The following is an 18,427-nucleotide window of genomic DNA, read 5'->3' on the forward strand; positions in this document are numbered from 1 at the left end:
TCATATTCTTTCAAATAATGCAAACATATCTTACAATTCAAAAATTTTCAATTATTAATAAATAAATATTAAAAATTGATTTGTACATGGAATTAGATTTGAATAAGAAAATTTTATAATTGTGCGCAAAAATGTTCTGATTCGCTCAAGGTATAGCAAAATTTGCAAAAAGTCAAATTAACTTTAAGGGGCCCAAACTTTCAAAACTCTCCTGCTTAAACTATTGGGACCCTGGATAGTCGGTGATAGCATCATCCGACTATTATACATCATGGCATCATTGAATTTAATTGCATCATTGAATTTTATTGCAGCATCGACTTACAAATAGATGGACAGAAAAACTTTTTTTATTAAAGAAAAGTAGTGTATTTTGATATAAAATCGATAAACAAATGTAATTTCTATGCCGAAATTTTAACTTTATCTTTAGAGCTTATACAAAACTGAAAAATGCAACATTGAGGTAGCATTGTATAACTGCACATACAATTGATTGGAAAAAAGGAAGAATAAAAGAAAGATAATGAGAAAATAATGAGTAAAAAAGAATTAAAAACTCACACGCAGAAGCATCTTTTGAGTGGATGGCAGAAATTCATGTCCAGCTGCCTTTAAGCAGCATTCAACTGCTTCTTCCAATTCATTCTTTTCTCTTATCATTCTAATATATTCATCAGCTTTATGACTACGTCTCTATAATTCACAGGAAATAAAATTTTACTGCAATGATTTTCTAATGTAGAACTAATAGTTTAATTTCATGTATATAAATTAAAAAAATAGGAAATATTTCGTACTATTTGCTGTAATAAGTAACCTTACGTGCAAACAGCAGTTATTTGCAATTATATATATTTTTTAAAAAAAGGATTAAAATCGTAATGTAATAAAAATTTAAACAAAAATTCTTCAAAAAAATTAAGAAATGTGTTAACAATATTACAATGAAAGCTGGTTTAAATTTTGGCATGAAATTCTAAATGTTTTTGAAGTAGACCTAGTAACTAAGAAGTGTACATAAAAATTTTCATACATACAAATAAACTTTCAAAATAGTCAACATTTTAAAGCTCCACTTAACCCCAGAATTTGAAAAAGTATTATAAAAATATATTAAATGATGATAGTTAAGTTAATATTTTTTCTCCCAGAATAACAAAGTTTTGTATATCTTTAAAAATACTAACATTCACTATCAAAATTCTTAAATTTAAAAGAATTATACATAAGATTGAGAAAAAAAACATAGATAAAATCATACTCGAAATTCATTAGATGCTTCTAACAACAAAGCACTAGGTGAAAGAGAACCTATTCTGAATACATCAGTAACAGCATCTGAAAAAGAAAAGTCAATATTAATCAAATGTAGCTTATATGAATCTATGGATGACAGCAACCATTTCAATGCTTTAGAAATGACAAACATAATTTTATAAACAAATTAAATATTAAAACTAAAAAAATAAATAAATAAACATTAAAAGATAATCATACAAGATTAAAAATGATTTCTAAAATCTTATAGCATTTTTTAAAAATATCTCTTTGTTTTTGTTATTAATTTGAATTTTCAGCCAAGAAATTTAAAAAAAAAATAATAATCTTAATTATTTAGGATTCTTTAAAGCAAAAGAAATTACAGTAGAAATTTTGAACTAGTCTTTTTCTGTGTTTATTTAGTTTAAATGTTTTTCTATATGAAATAATAGAGATTATGAATGCTAAAATGTATTTTCAATATTCAAACACAACTGATATTAAAATAAAAGATTTAAAATTCATAATTTACAAAAATTACAAGTGATTGACACTTTAAATTTCTGCAAGATTATATATAATCAAACGAATTTAAAAGAAGAAAAAAAGAAAAAGGAACAAGATAAATATGCCATATATATTTTTATTTATTCATTTTTTACACTGAAATACGTCTAAAATGTTTTCTCACTTATATACTTATGTATAGAAGTAAAATCTCAATACAACCTATTCAGTCTGTTATGCAAGCATTGCCCTACATTTTAAAATTTTCCTAACAGCAGGCATATAAAAAGTTTTAAATCTAAATCTAAATGAAGATAGGACAAAAACATTATCAAAATGTGATGAATCTTTTTAGGATCAATTTTAGAAATGATAGGTTTAAATTTATCAAGAATCAGCTTACATTTTGAGGGGCATTGCTATGTGCCCAATCAGGGGCGGATTACCCATTAGGCCAGACTAGGCCATGGCCTGGTGCCCCCAATGATTAGGGGCCCCCATAAAAGAATTGTTTTGAAAATAAATTTTAAAAAATTGAGAGAAACAATGATTTTTTTTTAAAAAAACTCAATTTCAAATATATATTAATAAAATACGATAATTTTTTTAGTTCTAATTTAACAAAATGAAGTAAAATTTAATTTATTATTATTTATTTTTATTTTAAATATGCTTTCTTAAATGAAAAGATAGATAAATACTTTTATATTTGAATAAATAAAAAACATACAAGAAAAAAAATTTAATCTAAGGGCCCCAAAAATTTGAATGGCCTAGGGCCCCGCATATGCTTAATCCACCCCTGTGCCCAATATGTGTCGGGAACAATCTGTCCTCAACAAATAAGCTGCTTTTTATTATAAAAATATACCCATTAAAACAGACTAAACTAATTGATAGTCAGGATTATTTTAAATATTTACCTTTTAAAAAAAGCAATTTCTTTTAAATCATATGTTTGATTTCCAACTAAATAAATTTACCTGGTACTTTTTGTAGAAGATCATGAGTATTGTTGCTAATTATTCGAACGCCATCAATTTCAGGAACTAAGTGGATAGGTGTATAAAATAGGTCACTACCATAATTAAGGAACTTCCTTTACAAAATTCACTAAACTGAATAAAAAAATAATTGCATGTATGTAAAAATTTTGCATACAATTAAAAAATTGCTTTAAAAAAATAACAAGTCATATCTATTTCTGAAATCCTCGATAATGATCTTCCAAAGTATTAATAGTTTTCTATTATCATAATATTTTGGAACACTTCTGTTAATGATACCTAGTTTCTAGAAAATGAAGTAAAATTTAAAAGAAAAAATACTGGTTCTGAATTGAGATTAAAGATTCATCTTTTAGTTTCAACTTCAAAACTTAAGTTAAAATTAAAATATATGTCTAAAAGATTTCTCATCTATACCAGGCACAATCAGAATGGGACTCTTGAGTTTTCAATTAAAATAAAACTAAAATTTACCCTTAACATTATTTTTGAGTTGCGCTAAAAGCTATAACTTGAATGTAAACAAATATTACCAAATTACATAACTAAATTTGGAAAATTAAATAATTTTACTGTGTAAAATCACCACTTCTTTGAAAATTGTTTTATAAATAATTTGTAACATTTTCATTTGTAGTAACAGTTTCTTTAGTTACAATAGTTATAGACATCAAAGCAGGGTACAAAAAATCTAAATTTTTATGTACCCTGCAAGAAATTTTTAAAAAATAGAGTTCATTCCCAAATTATTTTTACAAAACCAACACTTTTTTGATTGTGTATTAATTAAAATATACAAAATTACCAATTATGGAGATATTTCAATTAAAAATTGCATTAAAAAATATATTTACATTAACACATTAGTTTTGAGTATAAATCATAAGTATTATATATTATTATCAAAAAGTGTTAGGCATTATTAACAAGAAAGTATTGAGTGCTAATAAACACTTATGGAGCAAACGCAGAGCATTATTATTAATAAAGAAATAATGTAATCAAAGTTATTAAGTAATATCAGCAAGTGCATGTCTTTCAATGTGTTACTTTAAAACAAACTAATTAACTTTTATACTAATTATTTTCTTATGCACAGTGATTGTGATAAACTTTTTCTTTTTTTAACAAAAATATGAGTGAATAAGGGTGAAAAAGGATAAGCTACCTATATTCGTATAACTCTTATTTATGTAATCAAATCAGCAATATTAAGGTCTGTCAAAATATAATCTTTTTCTTCTCTCCTTTGGTGTCGTTAACTCTCTTAATCTATATCTTGGCGATTTTTATCAAAATTTAAGGCAGTTAAGTTGGCAATTCTAATTAAATAGTTACATACTCATCCAGGCATTTAAGAGTAAAAAATATGTGGCCAATTAGAACATTTGTGTGCTATATAATATATAGGGCAAAATAATTCCATAGTGTGGATCACAGATATATTCGCATGTCAAAACTGCTTAAGATAATCTAAAAACCGTTATAAAGGATTTTAGGAAGACCATGATCCAGTATTTATTATTTCTGAAATTTTGAGAATATTAAAGGCATTGCCTAATGATAATATGCATGGCTTCAAGCAAAGAAGGTGAGGACAAAGGTAGCAATTTTAATACTACCAATACTTTGAAAACAGAAATATGGAGCTAACACAATACCTTTAAACAAGTTAATGCTTACTATATTTTATATTTATGATATTTTTGAATTTCTGTATCTACCAAAACTTAGGTAAACAAACATTTTACAACCATGTATTTTCTAAAGCATGCAGAATTGCTTTACTTAATATTAAGCAAAAACATGAATTAAATTTATCATAAATTAAGCTAAACTCTGTATTTACATGAATTAGCATGGATTATTACATGAAAATTACATAATTATGATAATAATTTATGTTAAGGATACTTCATATAATCTTTATCTGGGCCAATGACTAACATAATATTTTCAAGTTCAATTTGCCAAATTCCAACAACTGCACCTGTACCACACCTAAATAAAAATTAAAAAGACACGCAAACACGGATCATGGTTCAAATAACTAAAAATATTTAAAAGACAATCAGTAAAAACAATTTTTTAAACTATAATAAGATTTTTAGAGGTATAAAACTAGACATTTCTAGCTAAATAAAAATTGACAATAAATAACAATTAAAAATGTCGAAAACAATTAAAAAATTTAAATATAGAAATAGTGAGACTTTGTTAAAATTTTAAGATAGACTTTTTAGGAACCTTTTTATTTACAAGTGTGCATCAAAATAATAAGTGCAGAAGAAAAGATTTCTCTTCAAAAAAAAAAACCTTTTGAAATTTTAAAATTCTGGAAGATAAACATGTTTATAAATTTAGGCAAAAAAAATATTTTAAGGTAAACAGTAGAAAAAGTTTAGAGGTAGGAAATTTTTTCTAAGTATAGTAAGTCTTTTTTCTACTTCTGGATTTTCCAGCAAATCAAAAATTTATAATAAAAACTAAAAAATTGGAATAAACAATTGTATGTACACAAAGTGTTATAATTACCAAACAAGCTGTTGAGGTCGAGCTTTTGTTTGAGTGTCAAACTCACAATATTTTTTCTGAAATTTGCAGAAAAAAAGTTATTAAACAGTTATAGCTTTAAGGTCAACAATTCTAAGAAATTTTATTTTTAATCATATTAAATACAAAATTAGAATATCTTCCTTTTTTTGCAATATAAAAATATAATAATGTTTTACTTCAATTCTAAAAATCAGTAAATGAATTCAATGAAAAATTTTATAAAATTATGTTTAATACAAACAATTTTTAATTTTCACTCAAAAAAATATTTTTAATATGTAATAGCTTTCTTTGCAAGATATAGATAATTAAAGTAAATAGCATTAGATAAAAATATAATTTTGTTAATCCACCTGAGCAAGAAATTACATTAAAGTTCAATCGAGAGTTATGTTACCTAATACTAATTTTTTCTTCAGCAAAACACATTTCATAGTATTATATTTTCTTTCTACATCTTTTATGTTAATTAATTGTATTTTCCATCACCGTGCTTACATATTTATCCACTTAAAAAAATTAAGCCATCTTTCAGCTACTATAATATTATTTTAACTGCTAATTAACTACAAAACTTGAAGTAAATTAACATAATTGGTAAAAAATGGCTAATAGAAACAAAGCAAATTATTATTTTTTTGAAATAATTCATTTTTTGAAAACATATTTTCATAAAAATAATATATATATATATATATAAAAGGGAAGTAAAATGTAAAATGTTACCATTCTCCTTTTTCCTTGCTCTACATCATTCATTTTAGAAATAAAACATTTTAAAGTTTAACTTAATTAAATTAGAAACTAAAAGCTCTTTAAGAGATGTTTACAGAGTTCCTTAGTTTGCAAATGTTTTTTAGTTTGTGAATGTTATAATGAATTCTGTATTAGTTATTGTATATTCTAGTAAATTTCATTTACCCTATGATAGGATACATATAATTTACTATAATAAAAAAAAGTGTTAAATAATTTTACAAGTAGTGGACATAGTTTTTTTACTTTTCTCTTAGATCATTGAGGAGAGGAAACAACTGGTTACTCTTTCAATAAATGTAGCAATTTTTTTCCCTAAGAAATAAAATATTCCTAATGAGATTAAAATAATAATTTAATCAAGGAACGTTCAAACTTTGGTGCTTACACCAAATCTCACACAATTACAAGTGGTTCATAATTCATATTATGGGAGTTCTGATATAATGGGAGACCACTTTTTTTCTTTCTATTATTTTAATTTATTTCTTGTTTTAGAGAATAGCACAGCCATAGCTTCATCGATAAAAAGCACTGAGTGAAAATGCTGTTTGCATAAAAATATAGAGATCAAACTAGATATTTTTATTCGAAATCTAGAAACTATAACTTACCGTAATGCTTAAATAGATAGATAATTTTAGATCAAGTTTGCTTAAGAGATTACATATGATTTTTCATATATCACATTGATGGTTTATCTATCTATGAAAAAGCCATGAATTTTGGATTACTCGTGCTGTTTATCTAGGAATTCTGAAAATGAATCAGTTGCAAGATTATCCTTTACTTAATCGAACATCAGTCAAATGGAAAAATTTTTTACATCCTAATTTGTTCAAATGGAATGTTTTGAAATTCTTGAAGAAGAAAATTTAGAAGATTGATTTCAAAGTGATGAAAGTGAGCCTGGCTTCCAGTATTTGAGAGATGAAGAAATCGTTACTAACTGTGTTGTTAAATCAAATAGTGATTATAGTACTGATGCATAAGATGTAGTAAATGAAGAAAATACAATTTCTCATTCTGCTGCTCTACAATCTGTGGAAACCTTATTAGATTATATGGGAGAACAAAGATATGATTACGGTGACATTACTGCGGTTCGTAAAATATGTGCCAATATACGGCAAGAGATTAATAAACAGCAGAAGCAAAGATGCATTACACATTTTTCTAAGCAGTAAACGTTAAAAGGAAAATTCCTAGTTTGATGTTATACAGCATGCAAATGTAAGTAATTTTTATGTTTTTTGCACTGATGTTGATTTTTTTTAATAAAAAGGAGTTTTCGGATCATCCATGTCTTTTTTACTGTGCGTGCGACCCATCCCGATGATTAACCCGGATAATCGGGACTACACTGTATGTGTGTGCATATATATAATATGTATATATATACACAGGTGTGTAATGTTTAGTGCTCAACTTATACAGCAAAGTCAAATTCAACAGTTAAAAAATTAGTTCATGGAATGCAAAAGGTAAGAAACTTTTGACTTAATCTATTTTAACTTACACCATAGGAAAGAAAGTATTGTACAATTTAAGATTTCTAACAATAATAAATAATTACATGTTAAATTAATGATCATTATTTTCCTTTAATAATAAATTTCATAAAATTGATTGTTTTAAAATGATAAACCTGCAGATACAAATCAAAACATACTAGTTTAAAAAAATCAAAATATTGTTCCAGATATAAAAACGCTGTTGCAAATTTTTTTAATTAAATAAACTGAAAATAAAAGTCTCACAAACCTCTAAGGAAGCAGAACCCATCCACAAGGCTCCATTATCAGAAAACAAAGCAACATGTTGATTATTACAACTCACAGTTATTTCTGTAATTGCATTAATTGGATTGTTGAACTTTGGAAACTGAAAAGTTTAAAAATACTGCATGAAAAATATATTACTCGTATTAAAGACAATAAAAGATTCTTTTCCATAATATATACAGTATAGTAACAATTTAACATATAACAAGATTCTAGATTTAACAAGGAGCTATTTGGTAAAATAATGTAAATATATTTGACATCTAACAAATTTGAAAACATGAAGAAATAATGAAAAAAAAAAATTAAAAGCAAAATACACAATACTCTATCAAATTTTTAAAATAATTAAAGATCTCTTAGAACATAATAATTGCAAAATATGTTTCAAGTGGATTTCGTAGTGACTTGGAAGAGAAAGATGACTTGCTTTCAGTCTGATTGCAACTTAAGAACATTGAGAATTTTACTGGGGTTTTAAAAGATTCAATGCATTAAATGTTTTATAATGTAAAATAAATAAGATAAAATTTTGAAAAGCTGAACACTCAATGCTAAATAAAAAAAAATTTCATTTCTCAATAAAGATTATTTAAAGGCTTCCAACAAAAAGCCTGAAAGCTATTTTAAATTACTAAGCCTATCTCAACTTTATTATCTACAGTCACTAATAGTTAGAAGTAAAGTTCAATAACTTTTGGCATTGAGCAAAGAGGTAGGCAAATTTTGGGTACTTAATTACCAATATATGTAAATGGTATCTACATTTTTAGAATTTTTTTTTACTTCATTAAAAGTTGGAATTAATTAACAACAGGAAGAAACTCTTCTGATTAATAGAAGTTTAGTTATTTTTTCTGCCACTTATTGTTTAATTTTCAGTGAAAAATTTTAAAAACCAAGGATCAAAGCCAAAATGAAATACCATGCATTGAATCTTATAAAAATTTGCAAAACATGAAAAATAATAAATTTTTTAAAAATCTGTTTCTGAATTAGAAAAATGTTATTACTGGGCCTATTAATATTTAAACTATATTTTTCTACACGTTACAAAGACTTTCTACTAGTGAATGAAGATAGTGAAATGCCAATTTATTTTTGTAACATAATTGTGTTTTTAAAATTATCAATTTATAAACATTAATAAAAATTATTAACTTAAACAAAACAATCACTAGATAAGCTGATAAATAAATAATTTTTTTAAAATTATTTATGGGAAAGTGAATGACATAAGTGATGTTCCTGACACAGTATTATCCATCGATTATACAATTTCATTTGTACTAAAAATCTATAAATAATTGGCTAAGAAGACTTTCATATTATAATTATTTCCTTATTGATTGATTAATTTTATTAAGTTGATTGTTTCAAAAATCTCTTATTTGTATCTCTTTGTACCAAAGATTGAAAAGAACTTACCATTTGCACACACTTTCCCTCATTTTGCAACAATGCATATAACTGTGCATCTTTTGCTACCAATACTTTTGTATTTCTTTCTTCAGCAATAACAGCCCAACTGCTAGGTGGTGCATCCAGCCCTTTAATATAATAATTATAATAAATTTTATACATTAACATATGCAATGTATAATAAGAAATTTAAAATTATTCTAAGTAAATATAATATATTATGTGATGAAAGCAATTATACACACTGTTAATATGAGGCAAAACTGTATTCAATGCATTTTTCAAATTAATTAAAATAAAAGAAGTACTAATAAAAAGTTTTTAAACTCATTTAAATAAAAAGCATACAATATAAAACATATAAGTTGAAGTAACTTTTTCTTTAGAAATAACTTACCTAATTGATTGTTTAAATCTAAAAGAAAATTGTAAAATAAGCATAAAAATAATAATATATATAATAAACTCTTTAGAAAACTGATTCAATTCGATTGATGGCTTGAAAAAATAGGAATGAGTTTTAATACAATTAATGAAAAAAATGCAGTTGAAATAAAATCCACAAAAAATTCAAAATGGTCATAGACATTCTTTCTCAGAGCTCTTTGATTTATAATAGCTAGAGAAGAATCCATTATAATTGAAGTCAATTTAAATATTTTTTAGGTTACACTAAAGTGATTAGCTATGATATTGATAACAGAATAATTTTTGAAATACTGTAAGAAGCAATCACTAAATAAAAACCAATTTTACTATTATTTAATGAAAATAAAATTTGTTTTATTTTTCAGTTTGATGAAGAATTGAGCATACAGCTCTGAAGAATAATTAACAAAAATTAATGACAAGTAAACAATGATAAATTCATGAAAGCTATATATAATAAACACAAAGCACAATATAAGCAACCAAAAAAAGAGATAAAGGAAAGTTAATTAAAATCTACTTTTCACTAGCAAAAATTATTCAAAGCATTAAGTCAATAAAAATACAGTACAGAACCCGTTATCCGGAAATCAAAAAACCGGAAAACCGGAACAAAATTCAACAAATTTTCCCGCCATTTTTTAAAAAAAAAAATTTTCTTCATAAGATTTTAGGATTTTTCTTTCTTTTTTGAAAGATGTTTACCTTACCATCATTTTGGAAATAATCATTAGTGTATTACTTCATCGTTTTTTCTTATTTTTAAGATTATTTCCAAAAAAAAATTTTTTTAGTTGGATTGAACAATAAAAAAAACGGTTTTTGTAGCGAATCAGAAAACCGGAAAAATCAATTATCCGGAATAGCGATGGTCCCGATCGTTCCGGATAATCGGTTCCCTACTTTATAACAATCCTAGCTACAAAAAGATAACTCATTTAAATTACAATTAATACTTTATTTAATTAAAAAAACACATTTAAACAACTTTGCCTTTTATCGGTGAGAATGTTTGAATTTTTGTTCAAATTTTCAATCTAAGCATTATTATATACATTATATTACATCACATTACATATTATTTATATATATATATATATATTATGCATATTACATTAATCAAATAATCTATGTTCATACCTAAAAACAAAATATTTTAAAATCGAAAATGAACTTTACACTAAAATTTGTGCATAGTTGATGTAAAAGGAATCTAAAAATTAAACTTCATAAATATTACATACAACTATTTAAACTTCATCACAGTTTTTCAGTGAAAAAGTGTTTTTATTTATTATCATTATTTTTTTCCAGTTTGTAATGACACTGAATAACTCTATAATTTAATAGTTTCAAGCATATAATACACTGAATAGCAATTAAAAAGCAGAAGAGCCTAATTAAAACCTCAGGCAGCAATTAACCAGATAAAACTATTAGTAGTAGAAAAAAATTAGCAAACAAAATTATTACCAGGTATGGATGCCATTCGTCTCAAACGAGGATCTTTAATATTGTTGACTAGAAATATATTGTATGCCCCAGTTAATACTGCAACACCAGTATAGAATTTTGGGCTATGGAAGATTCTGCATTCTAAAACCTTAGTATCTTTTACATCCTGAAATTTATCAAAATCATAAAATTCAAAATTATATACTAAATTTATACAAATGTAAACAAAATTTGATTAGGTAAACTCCATATGATAAGTATTTCCAGTAGCACATTTTTCCTCACAAAACAAAATATACAATATTAGTTCCATTTAAAACATAGTTCCATTTGAAACAATGAGAGTTTTTTAAGAAATTGTTTTTATTATCAATATATGCAACAAAAATACTTAACAACAACCTATTCTTCAAAATTACTGGTTGTATGAATATAAATTTGTAAGTATCGTATCATAATTGTAAGTGGATAACTATGTCATATGAACTTCATGAGATAGACATAATTTCTATTCTAAAATATCATTCAGATTGTAAAAAATTTTTGGGACACTTACAGACAGGACTATAATCAATCATAAAAATTATGAATAAGTATTTTTTTTTTATCAGAACGGTAGATTTATTGGGTAGCCTAACAGTTATTACACACATCATATTGTTTGTTTTACTGTTTATCTATTAAATTTGATTGCTATTTAAATGTGACCTATTTTATTTACTGTACCATTTCACATTGAATCACCGCCATAACACAGATAAAAAGATAGCAGGAAAAAAAGATAAATTATACATCATATTAAAATAATTAACAAAACAATTCTTTGTTTTTTCATGAAAATTAACACAATTTAAAGTCTTATTTTTTTTGTATAAATTTGTAACACAAGACTATACAAATTAAAATCTATTTTAAAAAATTGCTTATTTTCACCTAAGCTTTAGGAAGTATAGAGTGAACATGCTTAATTGTGTTTGAAAACTGAGAGATGTATCACTATCTTTAATATCTTTTTTAAAAAATTGCTTATTTTCACCTAAGCTTTAGGAAGTATAGAGTAAACATGCTTTATTGTGTTTGAAAACTGAGAGATGTATCACTATCTTTAATATCTTTTTTAAAACAATTAGCAACAGACTAGAACATAATGCTTTCAGATTAGCTAAATTAATAAATCTTTTCATAACTGAGACACAAAGCATACTGAAGATTTCAAAATTAAACAAATAAATGTAATACTTGTCCCATGCTAGTGTTCTTAATAATATTTCCAAACAGGTCATAGAGAAGTATGTTTCCATCCTCGAGGACACAGACAAGATCCTCACTTGAAGACCAACCCATGTAAACCAAAGGTCCACTATTCCACTAAAATTATTAGTAAAAAATATTAAATATTGTCACAACATTATCAGAGATAAAACAATAAACAAGGAAAATTTAGATAGATAACATTTGTTTAAAATTTAAATATTTTTAAAGAGCATAACTTTTCAATTTCTGTGTCAACATAGATTTTTTTATTTGAGCAAATTAACATCAAATTAAGCAATACTTTACAAAATATATCTAAAAAAGTATTCAGTTATAGTATTAGTTTTAATTCTTTGACTGTTGCCTTCAACTAAATTCATAATAGTTTTTACTTGTTTCTTTGTAAAACAAGCTGGTTTTTTCTACATAACATGGAAATTTTTGTATATCTTTTAGTACAAAAGAACAAGTTTTTATACCAACATGGACATAGGCAGATAAAAGAATAAAGTATCAAACTCTGAATGTGCTACATGCAACTTTCAGTATAAAGGACACAAAAACCATACTCTCAATATATACAAATGAGCTCTCAATCTGAGAAATTAAAAACTTACTGTACCGGAATAATAAAAATAAAAAATTGGGAAAATATTTTATTGTCAAATATTAAAATAAATTTATGAAATAATTTTATTATATAATTTAGACTAATAATTTTCCCATTCGATTTTTCAGTGATAAAATATTGCAATTTCAGAGTTAATGATTTTTTAAAAAATCAAATTGCAGAGAGAAGTTAAGTTTAAAAGGATTGGAGTAAGTAAATTTGTTTCCCTTTGTAAATATTTTAGCAAAATCTTTCAAACTTTATACAAATAAATAACAACTATGTCATGCAACTTAATCAAAAGCAATAACAAAACAGAAACCACTGAAATTACTTATCAATAAACTATAATTTTTTCATGAAAAAAAAAGAAAAATATTTAGTTTATTTTTTAAACTAATAACATCACAAATAGGAATTTCAACAAAACACAGTAGAAATTTAGCAGGAAGTATTTGTGTAGCAAACAGTCTTAGAAATGTTTCTTTATTGTTAATGCCATGACATTTTTTGCTAAAAGATAGAATGGCTTTTGCAAAATGTGCAATTTTTGAAAGGGTAATGTGCATAAATTATAATATTTTACAAAATAATTTCCACTACTTTCGGGGATCTTCAAAATATTTCTGTACATCACATTCAAACGAAAGGCCCTAATTATACTTTAACTATATCCCTTTTCTTTCAAAACAAAAATTTTAATTTTCTTATCATAATTAATGACTAAATAATTTATAAAACTCACGCTTTTACATCTCACTCCCTGACAATGACATGCTTGAAATTTAGATAAAATTTTTTAGCAATTCATCAGCTCTAATAAATTTCAAACATTTATGGTGAAAAATTACTGAATTATTATGATACTTTGATGTTTTCTAGTTGCTCTGATTTAAGTAAAAGAAAAATGATTCATCAACTATTCTCAACACTATTCCCTTTTGTGAAGCCATTACAACATTATTTATCTTGAAATTTTTATTGTTGGGAGAAATTAAAAGAAACAATAGTTAACAAATTTTTTGACCAGATACTGAGGAGAGGTATTCAGCTAACACAAAATAATTTTATTGAGATAGTAATTTTTATGATTAAAAAGGTATTTAAAATTCAAAATAAGTAAATGGATTTTGATGACACAATGAAGTTCAGAGAGAAACCAATTAAATTAATAGGAACATTATATCAATAATTTACATTTTACTAAAAATAATATGGAAAAACTATGTGAGTCTAATTAAAATAAATAAGTTGACATCTTTAGGCAATATTGAGTATTTTTAAATTATTTAACAAATTATTTTAACTAAAATAGATTATTGATATAGTACAGAACTGAAATAATGTTTAAAAAAATAAAACCTTACAAGAGTAGATCTAAATATAACTAAAATTAACTTAACATAAATGTCAACGCTTACTTTAATAGTTGAGATGGGTTGCCCAGAAGCAGAATAAATGTAAATATAGGATTTGTTTATGGTCTGAACTTTTTGAAATTTCTTTCTATCTTGTGTTAAAGCTGAAATGAAGCAAAACAAATAATGTAAATTTATATATAAAAGAAGCTCAGAATAAATTTTAAAAAAAAACACTTAATAAGAATAAAAATTATAAAATACTTTGTAAAAAACAGTTTAATTGAAACAAAAGTCTAATAGATTACCAATAGGTCCACCGAAAGGGGCTGCAGCTACAATGAAGTCTGATAAATTTACTTGATCAGCCCATTGCATTGAATATAATTCCACTTTTCTGTAAAAAAAAAAAAAAACATTTTAAGCTACCATACAGCTGTAATAATAAAAATTATGAAACCTGATCTTCCAGGAATTAAGATCAATCTTGTTTTTACCATCTATGCCATTTATTTTGACAAAGAAGGTGACAATGTTGCAGATACACGTTCATGTTTTAATAAATATATTATTTAGTGATTTTAGAGTTGTTTTTACTTAATCATAACAACAAAAAAATCAAAAAATAACCTGCCTCTCCTCTCCTGGGGGAGAGAGCTATCGCACGACGAGTCTGTCCTTTTCCATATAACCAAATTTGGGTAGGTAGGATGTTCTTAATCGTAACAAAAAAGATTGTACCTGCCATTTTCTTAATGTTACTACAAGGTATTAACATATTTTAAATAAAAAGGGATAGTAAAATTATGTCTTAAAACAACCCAACATAGTAAATGCACATAAATGCAAGAGTACAAATAAAAAATAAACCATTTTCATTCACTTAAATTTAGAAAATGAATACTCAACAAAATGATCTGTACTCTACTCATTTATTTATTTTTAAACTTTAACCTTGAATATTTGTGTGAAGTAAAACAGGAAAGTGTATACACAGTTTATAAATCTTGTTATCATAAATCAAGTCATATAAATTCAATCAACAAAATTATCCATACCATAACCCAGTGTTTTCACTACAGAGCGAAAACGCGAGAATCTCGCATATTTTTTTCTTTTCTTGCATTAAAAAATGATTACCGCGAGAAATTCGCGCATTCTATAAATCAATTTCAAAATTCGCGAATTTCTCGCATTTTGGAAAAAGCTTCGAATTACGTCATTTAGAATAAAATCCGTTTCACTTTTCTTCCTGGATCTTCATTATTTTCAACACTTGCCCCGTTATCCAGCTTCCCTATTTACCAGTAGGCATTGTTCAGAACCATTTCGAACAACAGAACACAACCCCTCCGAACCACGGAACCCCTTTCAGAACACATTTCTCTGCAACCACGTGTTTACTGTAGGTATGGTTTTTCATGTAAGACATTCAAATTTTTTTATGCGCTAATGTAAGATGGACAAATACCTAGTAAAGGCAAAATCTTCTATGATGATGCAGCAAAAATATTCAATGCTTTAAAAAATAGAAGACGTTAAAAATGTATTATAACAAAAGAAATTTTTTTTCCAAGTCTATTTGTATTTTTTCAGTTTTTAGAAATCTCACTTAACTTTCTGAAATCTCACCCTGTTTTTGAGAAAGGGTGAGAAATTCTCACCCATTTTTTTTCTATGATGAAAACACTGCATAACCATAAACTATCCACACACAAGTGCACCCCCTAGGGAGGGAATGTTTTAAGAGAGGTTTGTTTAATAGTTTGGGAACATACCTTTTACCTCATAATACTATTTTCCCAATTTTTTTAAAACCTATAACAGGAAAAGTTTCGGGAAATACTTTTTTCATATTTGGTAGATATATTTAAAAAATCTGCTTTGGCAGAAGCATTTTTTACTTAATTGATTCTATCTTGAATGCGATACCTCAGAACCATAAAGTAACAAAGAAGAAAAGCAGATTTAAAACCAGTGGTTTAGTTAGAAAAGTGGTTCTCAACCTGGGGGCGATAAAGCTTCTCAAGGGGGCGATAATCCTTGGGGGGGCGATGAGTACTCAAAAGATAAAAATTGCTAATAATATTAATAATAAAAGCTATTTGAGATTGAAATTGAAAATATATATGAAACCTATGGTTCTGGTGTAGACAAAGAATTATGATAGTTAAAAATTTAAAAAAATTCAAGTGCACGATCGTTTTCGTCATACGTTTTGGTATCGCAGGTGGAAATCTGATAAGTCACTCTGTTCCTCTGAGCAATAATACTGTTTCCAGGCATATTGATGAGATACCGACGTTGAATCAAAACTCATCAAATTTCTGAAAGAAGGTAAATTTGCGTTGCAGATTGATGAATCAACTGTGAAAGAAAACAAAGCTGTTTTAGCTTATGTGAGATTCATAAATGAGAGTAAGGAGATTAATGAGGAAATGTTGTTTACAAGAACTTTGAACACAGATACAAAAGGATCGTCGATTTTTAAATTGGTCAAAAATTATTTTGAGGTAAAAGAAATTCCCCTCACAAATGTAAGTGCTTGTGCAACAGATGGTGCTCCAACCATGTCTGGTTGTCGTACTGGGTTTCTGGGTCACCTTAAAAAAGAAGTACCAGAAGTTATCTCACCATTCATTACGTCATTCATCGTCAACTTTTGGCTGCGAAAAATTGGTTATTTCTGGCATCAATAAAATAAAAGCTAATTCTCCTAATAACAGTTTGTTCCGAGAACTTTGCTATGAAAATGATGAAGATTTCAAATTTCTGCTCCTACATGCAGCTGTGAGATGGCTTTCAAAAGGAAACTGAGCGGTTTCTTCGAATTGCTGGATTCAGTTACTGAGTTTCTCGACACCACTGATCCTGTTTTAAGTGAGAGTTTGAAGCAACACAAGTTGGAAACTGCGTACCTCACTCATAGTCTTGAAAAAATGAAGGAAATCAACGTAAAACTTCAAGGAAATAAAATGAACATTATCAAGGCTAAGGAAATTATATCTTCATTCATCGCCAAGTTTGATATCTACAAGTCAAACATTGGTCGCAAAGAGCTAATGCAACTTTCAACTCTTAAAAAGTGTTCAATGGCAGATATTAAGATTCTCGAAAATAAAATCTTAATTTTTACTGATCACCTTGATCAGTTATGGAATCAAGATTTAATGAAATTAGAAATTCCGGATTGGATTTTCGATCCTTTTTCTTTTGAAGTTGTGGATAAGCTCACTTCCTCTTTGTAGACGGAGACTTTTGATTTGAAGTATGACTGTGAGGTTAAAGTCGTCTTTAAAAAATACGGTTACAAGTTAGCTTGGGTAAAGCTTATGGACACTTATCCACAATTGTGGAAACAAACTGAGCCGCTTCTTATCTCGTTCCCGTCAACATATTTAGTAGAGACAGGATTTAGTTCTGTCTTCCAGCTGCTCCTGCTCACAATGCAAAGAGAAAGGTTGGACATTTGCTTCAAAGGAGACCCGCATTTAAATCTGAGGAGCATAAAACCTGACATTCAAGCTTTAACTTGAAATACACCAAGCACAGGGCAGTCATTGAAGTGGTAAGAATGTATTTTCTCAATCTTCATTTTTTTTCTCAAATTTTAGTTGTTAACGTTTTAACTTTTTCTTGATTACATTAAAATATGAATGAAAAAAATTTACTTTTCTTTTGATTATTCCATTTTAAATATCATTTCTTTTTGAAAAAAAAAAGATGCACAATTTTTTTTTAATTAATAAAAATGACAGGATAAATGTGCCTCCTTATTTGCATTACAATTTAAATTAAAATCAAATAACATTGCATATATTCCGTGTTTGGTTACTCACAAGCAACAATGAATGGATTTTTGAGCAAAAAGAGAAAGGGGCGATATGTGTCAGTCAACCCCAAGAGGGGAGCGATGGTCCACAAAAGGTTGGGAACCACTGAGTTAGAAGAACTACTGCCTTTTTTTAACGAAAATAAATTCGTTGGAAGGATATTTCTTAAATTTTTTTTCTTTTTTTTTACAGC

The 18,427-nt window shown here is 26.4% G+C and overlaps 1 protein-coding gene across 2 annotated transcripts in view; it reads right to left on the reverse strand.

Annotated features, from left to right (window-relative positions):
• The window catches only part of Vps16A (vacuolar protein sorting 16), a 46,559-nt gene that overhangs the window by 25,396 nt on the left and 2,736 nt on the right, over positions 1-18,427 (reverse strand). Inside the window, exons 2-13 of one of the 2 annotated variants that reach the window (XM_087165713.1) lie at positions 14,710-14,798; positions 14,465-14,565; positions 12,419-12,547; positions 11,198-11,345; positions 9,693-9,710; positions 9,302-9,423; positions 7,854-7,973; positions 5,313-5,368; positions 4,692-4,778; positions 2,754-2,848; positions 1,265-1,341; positions 565-696 (exon numbers count right to left, since the gene is read on the reverse strand). In XM_087165713.1, coding sequence (XP_087021839.1) covers positions 565-696; positions 1,265-1,341; positions 2,754-2,848; positions 4,692-4,778; positions 5,313-5,368; positions 7,854-7,973; positions 9,302-9,423; positions 9,693-9,710; positions 11,198-11,345; positions 12,419-12,547; positions 14,465-14,565; positions 14,710-14,798 — 1,174 coding nt within the window. The remainder of the gene's footprint in view (positions 1-564; positions 697-1,264; positions 1,342-2,753; positions 2,849-4,691; positions 4,779-5,312; positions 5,369-7,853; positions 7,974-9,301; positions 9,424-9,692; positions 9,711-11,197; positions 11,346-12,418; positions 12,548-14,464; positions 14,566-14,709; positions 14,799-18,427) is intronic. The other variant, XM_087165714.1, reaches the window with a different exon arrangement.

This window comes from Parasteatoda tepidariorum, chromosome 6, assembly GCF_982258835.1.
Source record: "Parasteatoda tepidariorum strain Cologne lab strain chromosome 6, Ptep-v5.0, whole genome shotgun sequence".
Lineage (NCBI taxonomy): Eukaryota > Metazoa > Arthropoda > Arachnida > Araneae > Theridiidae > Parasteatoda > Parasteatoda tepidariorum.